General features: G+C 37.9%; 1 protein-coding gene across 2 annotated transcripts; it reads left to right on the top strand.

Annotated features, from left to right (window-relative positions):
* Positions 1–15: 15 nt before the first annotated feature.
* sgms2a (sphingomyelin synthase 2a) lies at positions 16–12,058 on the top strand. Of its 2 annotated transcripts, none has more exons than XM_085276684.1 (6): positions 16–455; positions 6,253–6,756; positions 7,405–7,522; positions 9,247–9,400; positions 10,408–10,574; positions 11,334–12,058. In XM_085276684.1, exons 2-6 carry the CDS (start codon positions 6,308–6,310, stop codon positions 11,517–11,519), a joined length of 1,074 nt encoding a protein of 357 aa, XP_085132810.1. In that variant the 5' UTR covers positions 16–455; positions 6,253–6,307; the 3' UTR covers positions 11,520–12,058. The 2 variants fall into 2 exon arrangements, with proteins under 2 accessions (XP_085132810.1, XP_085132809.1); XM_085276683.1 differs by having other exon boundaries at positions 127–459.
* Positions 12,059–12,262: the final 204 nt, after the last annotated feature.

Raw genomic sequence — 12,262 nt, 5'->3', positions numbered from 1 at the left:
AAAATAAATAAATAAAAGTAAATAGATGTTTTCGAGGAGTCATTTCAAATATTTATGTTTAAAAAAATAAAATAAAATCTGTAGGTTATTATTACCAACCTGGTCATGTGTGTAATTATACAAATAACAGCGCTGGCAACTGGAAAAAAAGAGGGGTTTGTAATTAAAAAGGTAAACTTAATAAAAATAGAACAGCTATTTGCAGTTGCAATCAGCTACAGGGTGGTGCGTACGCTGATTATAGGACTGCTGGTGTGATTTGAAGGGGATGCTGGGCAGGAAGCTGCTTACTGAGGCTGAATCAGTGTGAGAAATACGCGCAGCATCAGGGAGGAGCGCTCCCTCAAAAGCGAGCGGCTCTGTGGCGTAATGTAACAGACCAGACCGAGAGGAGCGGCGAGCAGACAGCAACGGGGATTTAAGGAACTGCAACTCCGGGAAGAGGCCCGAGCAAGGCAGGTATGATGCTATGAACTGTGCAACATGTGAATCTAAATACAGAGAGATCGCATTCTCATCGTTAGCCTATATGCTGGCTTAGATGTGTTTAAAAGGCTACAGTAATTGTGATGTTAACAAGCTATGTGGTGTTGGAATAAATGAATATTGCTTTAGTGATGACATTTAACTTTTCCCCCTTTTCTTGTTTACAGCTTTAGAAATGTACTGTAGGTATGACTCCTAGTAAACGTACGTGGACTGTCTCTGATGTTGTATATAGTATAGGTTTCATTTATTTCCATATATTGATGCAAAAAGTTATTTTCCGTAGATCGTTTTGCATGAGCTGGAAGGCTCCGCTTTTATATGACGATGAAACATCAGGTGACATAGGCTGCAGTGAAAAAACCAAGTCCACACAATGCAAATTAGGCGGCCTATTTTTGAAGTATACAAAGTAGTTTTGGCCTCCTTGCACCCTTGGCCTTGCTTTAATTCTATTTTTAATAATTCACTTCTCTGTTCCAAGTTGCATTAGCTTTGACTTGAAACGACAAGGCTTAATTACAGGACGTGTAATGACCTGTTGCCCCACCCAGTAGCCTTGTGTTTTAACCTAGTGTTTCAAACTGTGTGTGGGGCCACTGTGCTACACCCCAAAAGTAAACTTCAAAAAGCAGCTGTGCCGCACACATCACATGTGACAGACTGCCACCCTCTTATATATATATGGGAAGCTTGGGAGACACCCAGTCCCAAACCTGACATTACTGCCAGAATCCACCCCAAATGTGGCCAGGCAAGCCAGAAAAGTACTCTGAGGCTATTTTTACATGTGCTCTGTGGAATAGGATGTGTTATACCAGAAGTAAAACAACAATGGCTTGTTCTGTTAGTAAGAAATTAATACTTACGTGTCTCGGTGAGCAAACTGAGATGTTAAACTAGTGCTGTTTAGTAGTCGTGAGATCTATTACAGGACAGAAATGTTTCAAACATTTGCTCTGTGATTAACATTATTGGGATACCATGTTTACTAGGAGTCAGGGAGAGAGATACAGCATAGTATCACAATATTTATCTTATTGGATAAAGTAAATACTGTCAAAGCTTAGCTTTAAGGACGTTATTTGCAGTTGACAAAAGGTGATAAATTGCAATATAGGTTATTGCTATGCTCCGCATATTGCAAAATTTAAAAACAAATGGCAGTAATAAGATATCATGAGTGAAGTATTGTAAATATTAAATACTGTAGCGCCGGGTCTCTGATGATTCGCACATCTATCATCTATAGATAGATATGTACATGTTGTTAATAACTAATAGTTTACAATAACATCGTTTATTCTAAAGAAGCTTTCTTACATTTTTACAAACTTTCATTTTCCCTTCATTTTGATTGTATTTCTCTTACTTCCCAACAACAGTCATCTTAAAGTTTTTTGTACTATAAAGTAAAATCCCTACATTCCCCTGTGAGTAAGCAGTCAGCAATGGTGGGGAGGAAGAACTCCTTTTTAGCAGAAGCAAACTCAGAGAGGTGCAGCAATCTGCTGTGACAGGCTGAGGGGGAAGAGAGAAAAAAGAGGAGAAGAAATGTTCAGCACATCATTGGAAGTCCCCCAGCAGTCTTACCCTGTAAGAGCACAACTAAGGGATGGTTCAGGGTCACCTGATCCAGACTAAACTATAAACTTTGTCAAGACTTTTTAAAGGCTAGTTTAAGAAGTAGAGAGGGTGTCTATCTACCCTATCTGAACCCATTTGACATTTACTTTACTTATTCTCTCTTACTTGATGTTACACATTTCAGCAACAGAGAACTCAGTTATTTTTACTTTATTATTTTTAGTTAAATTAATTTAGCTAATAAGAGTTTATGTCACACATTTTGTTACTTCACACATTATGAATTTGTATATTGACCGTTGCAAAGCGAGTTTGTTTGGGGGCACAGGTACTTCTGAGGCTGAAGAAGCCCAGTTACCCATTAATGCATCAATACTTACAATCAGATAAATATTAATATTAATAATTAACAATTTGGGACCATTTATCTGGAACAGCAAAGACTTGAGATATGAGAGTGAGTAAATACTTAAAGAGTATTTAAACATTAATTCCGTTTGCTCATAATATTTATCTGGTTTTATCTAGGCATGATGTTGAAGGCAGTATTTCTTTTACTTCCAGTATTGAATTTTTACTCTGAGTCTGTAGTATTTCTACTCTTTTTAAAGAGCAATGAATTATTGCTATTCCAGCTACCAGTACTAACTTATATTAATATTAATTATTGTTGCAGTGTCATTATTGTTGTTTTTGTTTCCATTATACATCAGCAAATACCTTGGGAGTTTCATCAATAAGGGAAACTGGTATAAAAATAAAAACAAATAAAATATGTAGAGTTTGCTGTAGATACCCCCGTGTGAATGATTAGCTTTTTTTCCCATCATTGCAAGCCTATCTGGACATTTCTTTTTTATCATAGATTACTACTACACACAGATTATTACAAAATCTCAACTATATGAGATACTTCTTTAACACATTTTTGTGTTCATGTCCCGAAACAGTAAAGCTAAAACTCCAGAAATGCTTTACTTCTGAACACAGAGAAGCGTTTTAGTAACTTCATAACATAAAGTTAACTCCCTGGTCTCGTCCCTTCCTACAAGGCAGGGCCGCCGCTTTCCTTTATTGAAGGCTAGCTACATGATGCACAGACAGAAATGATTGGACAACAAGGCAAGCATATCATTATGACGGGCCCAAAATGGAGTTGAAAGCCTGGTTCCCCTGGAGTAAAATACAGCCTTTGAGACAACTGAGTGACTTGTCTTGAAATAGCTTGGGTGAGTACTGGCGGCCAAGTTATCCATCATGGCTTGTGACCATGTGGAATAGTTTTTTGATGCCAGGTTTCCATCACCACCCATCCCATGAGTGTTCTGGTGCTCTGGCCAGTGGGAAAATACTGTCCTTGGCACACTGGGGAGGGAAGGGGACAGGAAAACGGGTCCGCTGACACCCGTGTGCAGTGTATATAGTGCAATCGTCTAGGAAACAGAAAACCACATAAAAACATGTGTCACAGATAACAGCCCCCCTTTCATTCTTATAACAAACAAACAAACAAATAACAACAACAACAGCATTTAATATGTGTTTACATTGTTGTTTATTGACACCTGAGACTGCTTTAAACTAGAATGAATGAATAGTTCCTTAGGGTTTGTGCTCAACCACACTGCCTCTAAATGATACAGTGAATCACGTCTTGCATTATACCAAACCAAAAGATACATAAAGCCTTGTCACTAACATTACGATGGTCTTATAATGTTTGCTTTGTCGTGTTGACCTTGTCCAGAGTCTACATTTTCATTTCATTTTCATTTTTCATTTATTTATTTATTTCACACTTGGTACAACAGATCAAACAAACCAACCACACTTTCTATCAACAAAGCACTACAACCATGTGTGAAAAGGAGCAGGAAGAAGAAAATATTCTTATGAAACCCTGCCCCCTATCTACAATCCAACTTATATTACAAGTGGGCACCAAAAATCAGGGAACAAACTAATATTAACATTTCTCTCCGGTCCTAACCCAAACCAAACAACAAATTTACAATCAGAATATACCACTCCACATAGTAACAAGGAGAAAAATAAAATTAAATAAATAAAACAAAAAATTATAAAGTTGCAGGTTATTTTTAGTGCAGTGTTTAGTGAATATTACCAGACAGGCTAAAGGCTAAAGGTAGAGCTCACTTTACTTAGAAAATAAATGCAAGAAAGAGAGGACAAGGGAGGTAATGACTGATTGGGGGAAATTATAGTACTACTGTGGATAATTAACTTTACATGTAAAGTTCAATATAGTTTACCCATCCGCAGGAGCGATGATCGAGTCTCCTTGACCTCTCAGCAACTTTTAATCATCATTAGTTTGTGCAGTACAACCAGCCAAAGACAATGAAACTTATAACTTCCTTTCTGTACTTCACACATTACAATATCATGTGAAGTGTGACAGATCGTGAGCCAGATGAGTCAGTGTCTTTGACATTCTGGCTTCAATCAGACGGTGAATTCATACATCGCGTGTCGCTAATGTGACTTGGTTATTTAAAAGTGAAAAATGCCGTTAAATGATTAAAAACACATTTAATGTTAATCCAGGACGATGACCACAGGCTAAACTCGGTAGTTTGCATAACTGTGATGGACTCTGGACTCTTGTATTTGTGGACGCTGCTATCTTAGGTCCTGGGTAGCAGCCGAAATATTGTGAGGGAGAAAGAGACGGAACTGAAAGAATTCCAAGCTGAAATATATGGGATCATTTTTTAAGAACCAAAGATGGTGGAAAAATGTGACTTCCAGAGGGTGAAAGTTTTTTCAAGACATGCTGTTTTATGTTCCAGTTAACCACTGAAATGACAGTAAATTTAGCTGTAAGTGAATAACTGTGTTTAAACTTTCAATTTGGATGCTTTGTTTTAATAGAGCTTACTTCTAGCAGCACTTTAATCCTTTGAATGTAAGAAAATGATGTTCTTTACTGGGACTTGCCAAATTCCACATTTATGCTAGCTTTACACCAGCTAAGGGCTGGAAAGCAGCTGTGATAGGTCAGGTAACATCTGCTTTTATAGAGCAGCATCCAGTTGGCTAAATCCACAAAGAGAAGTAAAGTTTAGAATCACCAGTAGCAGGTGAGCTGACCAAAGCCTGTCCATGAAGATCACAAATCTACTGGAGCTCATAATACAGATTTTTATGTGACTTATTTGTGCTGCACAGCAACACCAGAATTTAGGGTCCCCCCAACCTCCAACTGTTAAATCCCACTATAACCCTTTATTATAAACCATTAAAGCCTGTTAGACTTTGTGTTCTTCAGACCTCCATCAGTTACATAACACAGACTGAATCCTGTGTGGGTTAGTCAGAGGGCATTCTGCTCTAATGCTTTCTCTCCAGCAGTAATGTTTTCCTCAAAATTGATCCGAGGAAACTGATACTTTGGGTAGGCCTCCTGTATCCAGCCACGCTCTATTTCTATCCCATGTTTTATCCTACTGATAGGTTTCTAAGTAAACATAACATCATGTATGTATCCCAGATGACTTTTATTGTGATGCATTTCAGGGCTGATTGCAATAACCTCCACGTCCATTAAAGGAGCTGTTACCTTTTGGATGTCAAAGGATGAAAATGATCAGTGCTGTAGTGTACTCTCACAGTCATTAAGTGAAAATAGCCCAACAACAAACACTTCACTAACTCTTCTCCAGTTTTGCAAACAACAAGGTAATGTTTGACCATACACTGACCGGAATGACCATAGCAGTTGCTCGCTGAGAAAAAAAAAAATCTACAGCAGTGTAATGGAAAGACTTTAGAAGTACTAAAAAAAAAAAGGATGATTGAATGTCCAAACAGAAAACTGCCTGAGTGCTTCTGGTGAATGTCCAATAAATGGAAAGTATAACTCGCAGCATTAACTCATACAACCACATTTGGCTTTGTGTCACAAACTCCAAAATAGCTTTTCAAGATTAAAATGGACGTTTTATCCAGTGGAATCCAAGACTTTGTGTCAATAAAACATTCATGTCTTCATTGATTACTCCTAAAATAAGGAAGAGCAAAAATAAACGTAAACCCGAGTGTTTTCCAGCTCTCGTTACTTGTTTGTACTTTTCTGTCTTGTACAAATGACAGTTGCACACGCTTTCCGAACCTAACCGCTTGTCAGTGTAATCCTTTTGTTTTCTCTCATCACAGCTATAAAGCCTCAGCCCAGAGCCACATTGTCTGTGCATGGACAGTGCAGGCACCCATGGCATCACAGGAGCTCGTGGATGCGAGAGACTCAGCCGCTCATAATACGAACCCAGGAATGGAGGGTGCCGCGGTGCCCAACGGCGGTAAAACTTGCCCCGTCCATGCAGCGGGTGGAGAGGATACAAAGAGGAGCTTTCGGAAAGGCATAGGCAGGCATAATGATTACGTGAAGATCTCCCTGCCGGAGTCCAAGGTCAATCGTCTGCCTATGGAGTGGTGGAAGACAATAATCGCTTTCTTTTATGCTGGTTTTAATTTGGTCCTGACAACAGTTGTAATCACAGTGGTCCACGAGAGGGTTCCACCCAAAGAAAGCAGCCCGCCCCTCCCTGATAAGTTCTTTGACTATGTTGACAGAGTCAAGTGGGCATTTACAGTAACAGAGATCAATGGGATGGTGCTGCTGACCATTTGGTTGATACAGCTGTTCTTCTTTAGATACAAGTAAGAACCAACAGCATTAACTGTATGTTGTTTTCTTTTATTTGTTTTCTCGTTTCAATTTGTTCACGATTGCTGTGTATACTGTATGTGACAACCAACCCTTGAAACTTGTCAGCGATCTGCGCGTCTGCATGTGTGATGAACTCAGGAAGTTCATCAGATTACTGAGCCTTCTGATCAAATCAAAATCATTTTCCGGCCGTTTCAACACTGGAGTTTCCTCTTGTATGGCTGTTCATTTAGAAAGCAGTCTTTGTGATTTAAAACTGAGTACAGGCTAAGTACCAGGCTATAATCATTTTAATCCAGCTGAAAAATGATGAATTTACATCATGTAGTCTTCTACATGAAATTACTTGTGGGAACTAAGACATAATTAAATTGACAGTGCAAGTAAAATCACAAGTTTTACCGTCACGGCTTAACCTCAGTTCAATTGGCTGAACAGGAGCTATCATATTTGATGCGTTGATTGATCATACGGAGTTAAATTGCCTCCAGTCATTAGCATTTTGTATACTTTGATAGATTTTTCATTTTTTATCAAAGAAGTTTACCTTTTCACAATTAATACCAGTGACTGTAAAAACTGTATGTATCAGGCAGACGCCATCATTTATACCTCTGTGTCACACTCTCTTCTTGTAGGTCAATAGCATGTAGACGGTTCTTCTTCCTCATTGGCACCCTGTATTTGTACCGCTGTGTCACTATGTATATTACCACCTTGCCTGTACCTGGCATGCACATGAGCTGCGCTCCGAAGGTAAGAAGCATGCAAGCATCAGAGTGTTACTCGTCATTTCTCGCCTGTGCACTCTGATGCACTCTGGGACTAGTTGTCTTGCACAGCCACTCTGGAAAAGCAGCTATAAAAAAAAGAAGTCATTTTAGGTTTTTATTGCCTTGAGACATCAACAATACTGAGGTGCATTAGTGTCTGAACAAAAACATCTGCTCCTGGCAGTTGTTTTGGTTGGATACTGCAAAAAGGTTTGCAGGTTAGACAATTTAGTAGTTGTTCTTTTCCTAAGAATTGGGAATGTTGTGGATTGAGGGTCAAAGCTGTCAGCTGTCTTTAGGAAGGGAAACATCCTGCATAATTTGAGCAGCAGGTCTAACAGAAAAATCTAATTTACATTTACATTTATTTAGGTGTGGTTGTTGGTACTTCCTGGCTTGTGTAGCCACTAGGTAACAAAAGCTCAACACTGCGATTAGCATCGTGGAGCACTTCTGTTGTGTTTTGTACGTGTTTTGGAGTTTTTACGTGCTTCGGAGTTTTTACGTGTTTTGGAGTTTTTACGTGTTTTGGAGTTCGTACGTGTTTTGGAGTTTGTATGTGCTTTGTCTCTAGGGGCCACCGTAAATATACTTCTATTTATTCACTCCACATAAAATGTAAAAAATATATCACATAATATAAAAACCAACTTTTTACATTTCAACTTTTAACTATTTACATTTTCAGCTTTTTTTGGAGAATTTATCCAATATTTTATCTATCAGAAAATATACACTCATTGTTAACTTTGTTGGGTACACCTAGCTAGGATCAGGTTGGACCCTGTTTTGCCTTTAGAACGGGCTTAGCTCTTCGAGGCACATATTCAACTGGAAACATTTCTCACAATTTTTCATCCACATGGACTAGATAACCTCACACAGATGCTGCAGATTTGTGAATCTTGTGTCCCACCACATCCCAAAGGTACTCTGCTGGATTGAGATCTGGTGACTGTGGAGCATGGTTGAGTGTAGTGAACTCACTATCACGTTCAAGAGATCAGTTTAAACGCCAAATTCTGAACTAACTGTCTGAGAAATTTAGACTTACAGACCAGGCAAGCTTTTTCCAATCTTCCGTAGTCTCAGTTTCCTGTTGTTACGAACAGGATGATCTACAGCACTACGAGAACAATGGTCTTTAGTGCAGTAGCCAATGAAGTTGTAGCGCATTCGGAGATGCTCATTTGCAGTCTTTGGTTGTAGAAGGCGGTTATTTAAGTTGCTATTAGCTAGAAGCAGTCTGGTCATTCTTCTCTGACCCCTGGCATCAACAAGGCATTTTCAAAAAAATCCTATAGATAGTTGTGTGGAAAAGTTCCAGTGGGTCAGAAATTTCTAAAATACTCAGACCATGCCATTTGGTCCTATCAACCATATCATTTAATCACCTTTCTTCCCTATTCTGATGCTCAGTTTGAACTTCAGCAGGTTATCTTAATCATGTATACATGTCTAAATGCACTGGGTTGCCTCTATTTGATTAGAAGATTATACATGGGTGTTAATGAGGAATTTAACATGTGTACCTAACATAGTGAATGGTGAACATATATTAATACTAATAATAACTCTCTTTTTCTAGGTTCTCAAATGTGAAGATTAGCTTATTTTTCCATTTCACATTTATTCTGTAGTGAAAATAATTCCTCTGTCTCAATATTACCTCTGATCCTGTGTTTATCTCTCTCGTTACATCATCAGCTTCACGGAGACTCCCATGCGAAAATTCAACGAGTCCTGCGGCTGATTTCAGGTGGAGGGCTTTCCATTACAAACTCCCATCTCCTGTGTGGAGACTTTCTTTACAGTGGGCACACTGTGATGCTCACGCTCACCTATTTGTTCATTAAGGAGTGTAAGTACTCAAAGTAATGCTTGTTTGCTTCCGTGTGTGGGAGAATTTATGGGATTTCTCTATGAATAATACATGAACTACATTGGACTCATTCAGCTTTTATGAAATAGAGCGCTTTCTTAGCAGGAGCTAACAGGCTACATATAACTGACAGTTGCTGATTTGTTGCTTGCTTTAGTGTTTTATTAAAAAGTTTGACCACAAAAACAATCAGTATATGTTTTATTTTAAAGCCGTGTATTTCTGGATATGTACTGTATTGGTAACTAAAGGTTGATAAAAATGTGTTTGGCCAAAAAAAAAAAAGGGGGGGGGGGGGGAAGTCAAATGTTTCAAAATAGCATGTGTCTTAGTTTTTACTGTTACTAAGATTTTACTTATGGAAGCAAAATAAATAAAGTCAGAATTTTAGCAGGACAATGAAGAAGCTGTTCTGAGATTAAAGTCACAAGAAAAAACTGCAACCATACTTTTCAGCACTTTGCAAGAGCAGATCAACATCATTACATTCAAAGACATTAGTGAGGAGGTGCAACAGTATACTAGATGTAAACAGTGGTATCTTGGCATTTGTCCATTGCAATTTGCTTCCTAATGAACAAAAAGCTACCATGTCATCCATCTCAGTATATTATTCTGAATAGTAATCTCTCTTCAGGCTCTGGATGTGTATGATAATATGGTGATTCCGGTATAAAGGCCCGTTATTTCATTCTACTGTAAGCAAAATATGCAACATGCTGTATCTTTGTGGTGTGATGATGTTAATTCAGCCTTGCAAAATGAAGCAAAGATGTTCTTTGGTGGGAGGAAAACAAAAGCTTCTCCCAAGTTAATTGCTTTAAATTCACGGAATATGAGAGATCTTTTTAACCGAATACTATCCATCACCCTTGGCTCTCTAATGTTTTCCTACATTATCTTTGATAAGACTTCAGTAAATTGAAAAAACAACATTTTACAAATAAATACTGACAGCAATCTTGTCTTTCCTGCTTCCCCCGAAGACTCGCCGCGGTCCTTTTGGTGGTACCATCTCGTTTGCTGGCTCCTGAGTGCTGTGGGCGTGGTGTGCATCTTGGTGGCTCATGAGCACTACAGTGTGGATGTGGTCGTGGCATATTTTATCACCTCCCGTCTGTTCTGGTGGTACCACACCATGGCTAACTTACAGGTTTGATCAAAAGACACAGGACTCCTCAAGCATGGAGGACTGTTTTCCTAATGGCACTGGGTCCACTTTGTTGTGGGGGGCAGTGGGGAGCTATTAGTTATTACTGCTTTTGTTTATAGGAAATGATATATATTATTATATATGCTTACAATTCCTCAAGTATTTTTAAACTGTGCCAAAAGCATCTGGGTGTAATTCTATGTCATTGCACCATTACAATGATACATTACACCCTCTAATGGACAAATTTTAAGCACTGTTGATGGAATTGATTAATATGCTTGGCACACTGACCACAATTTATTGTTGTTGTTTGGCTCAAGCATTATGCTTTCTCCCTTCAGGTCCTTCATTCATTATATATATATATATATATATATATATATATATATATATATATATATATATATATATATATATGTGTATATATATATATATATATATATATATATATATATATATATATATATATATATGTATATATATATATATATATATATATATAAATTTTAAACTGGAAATTTCAAGTTACTTTTCTCAAAATTTTGAGTTAATAACCTGAAATTTCGAGTTAAGAAGTCGAAATGTTGAGAAAATAACTCAACATTTCGAGAAAGTAACTTGAAATTTCGAGTTATGGATCCTTTTTTTTTGTGGCGGAAACGGGCTTCATAGACATCAGACAATCTTCTGTCACAGACATTTGGGTGACATAATGATGTTACTCTAATGTGAACTTTTTTTCGGTCTTCTCTTCAGACCCTGAAGTGCTCACCCAATAACTACCTCACCAACACCTGGTGGAACCCACTCTTTAACTTCTTGGAGAGGAACGTCCAGACCGCAGTGCCGTGTTCATACAGTTGGCCCATAGCCTGGCCTCCTTCCTGCCTGAAGAATCCCTGTAAGAAGTACTCCATGGTACAGAGCACACGAGAGGAGTAATATGACCCGGATATGGCAGCAGTGTTGCTCGATAATCCACCGAGGTGGTATTCATTCATCAAAGTCTTGCCTACTGGGCAGAAACATTGATACCAAATGTGTAGATACGAGTATGTCTAAGAAGATAATCATACCATCTCTGTTTGTTGTCACTGTGATTTATTTATAAGTTCAAGTCCTGTAAGTTGTTTTTTTTTTTTTTCGTAAATGATAAAGTTGATTTTGCTCCTGGTCAATTTCTTTTGATAAATGGACAGTTTTTATGATGCCTACTTGCAGTTTTGTTGCAGTATTTCATTTGGTATATGTACATTTTGTCAGGGTTTCTCTCATTGTGATATTAATGTGCTCAAGTCACAAGGTGCCTTAGTTTGTTAAATGTCTATAGGTGTACCAAAGCTGCCATTATCAGTCTAGGTATATTTGTGGTTTTTTTTCTCTATTATTATTAATTTTGTATTAATTTAAGTAGCATTGACTGTGTATCCCAGCTGTAGTCTTATCATTGTAACTTTGTATTAAAATGTACCCTAACCAAAGCATAAGAGTGTTGCTTTTATTTCACTGAACACTTCATCAGAGGAGATTGTTTAAAAACTCCAGGTTAACAAAAAATACTTCCTCTGGGCACATGGTAATTAAATCAAATCCACATTAAAAACAAAAACTCTCTTGTTTTTGCAAACATGAAAAATTTGAAATTCAACTTTCTGACTGATGAAAAATTAAAAAGAAATAAAATT

Source organism: Mchenga conophoros, linkage group LG6, assembly GCF_057382185.1.
Source record: "Mchenga conophoros isolate Kocher_MC1m ecotype Shallow Benthic linkage group LG6, M_conophoros_male_GT1.1, whole genome shotgun sequence".
Taxonomy (NCBI): Eukaryota; Metazoa; Chordata; class Actinopteri; order Cichliformes; family Cichlidae; genus Mchenga; species Mchenga conophoros.
The sequence above is the reverse complement of the archived record's forward strand: the minus strand, read 5'-3'. Positions and strand labels throughout refer to the sequence as shown.

Coding starts and splice junctions, on each gene's coding strand:
- sgms2a (XM_085276684.1), top strand. CDS start 6,308: ATGGCATCACAGGAGCTCGTGGATGCGAGAGACTCAGCCGCTCATAAT. Junction 7,523..9,246: donor ACATGAGCTGCGCTCCGAAG/GTAAGAAGCATG, acceptor TTACATCATCAG/CTTCACGGAGACTCCCATGC. Junction 10,575..11,333: donor ACACCATGGCTAACTTACAG/GTTTGATCAAAA, acceptor TCTTCTCTTCAG/ACCCTGAAGTGCTCACCCAA.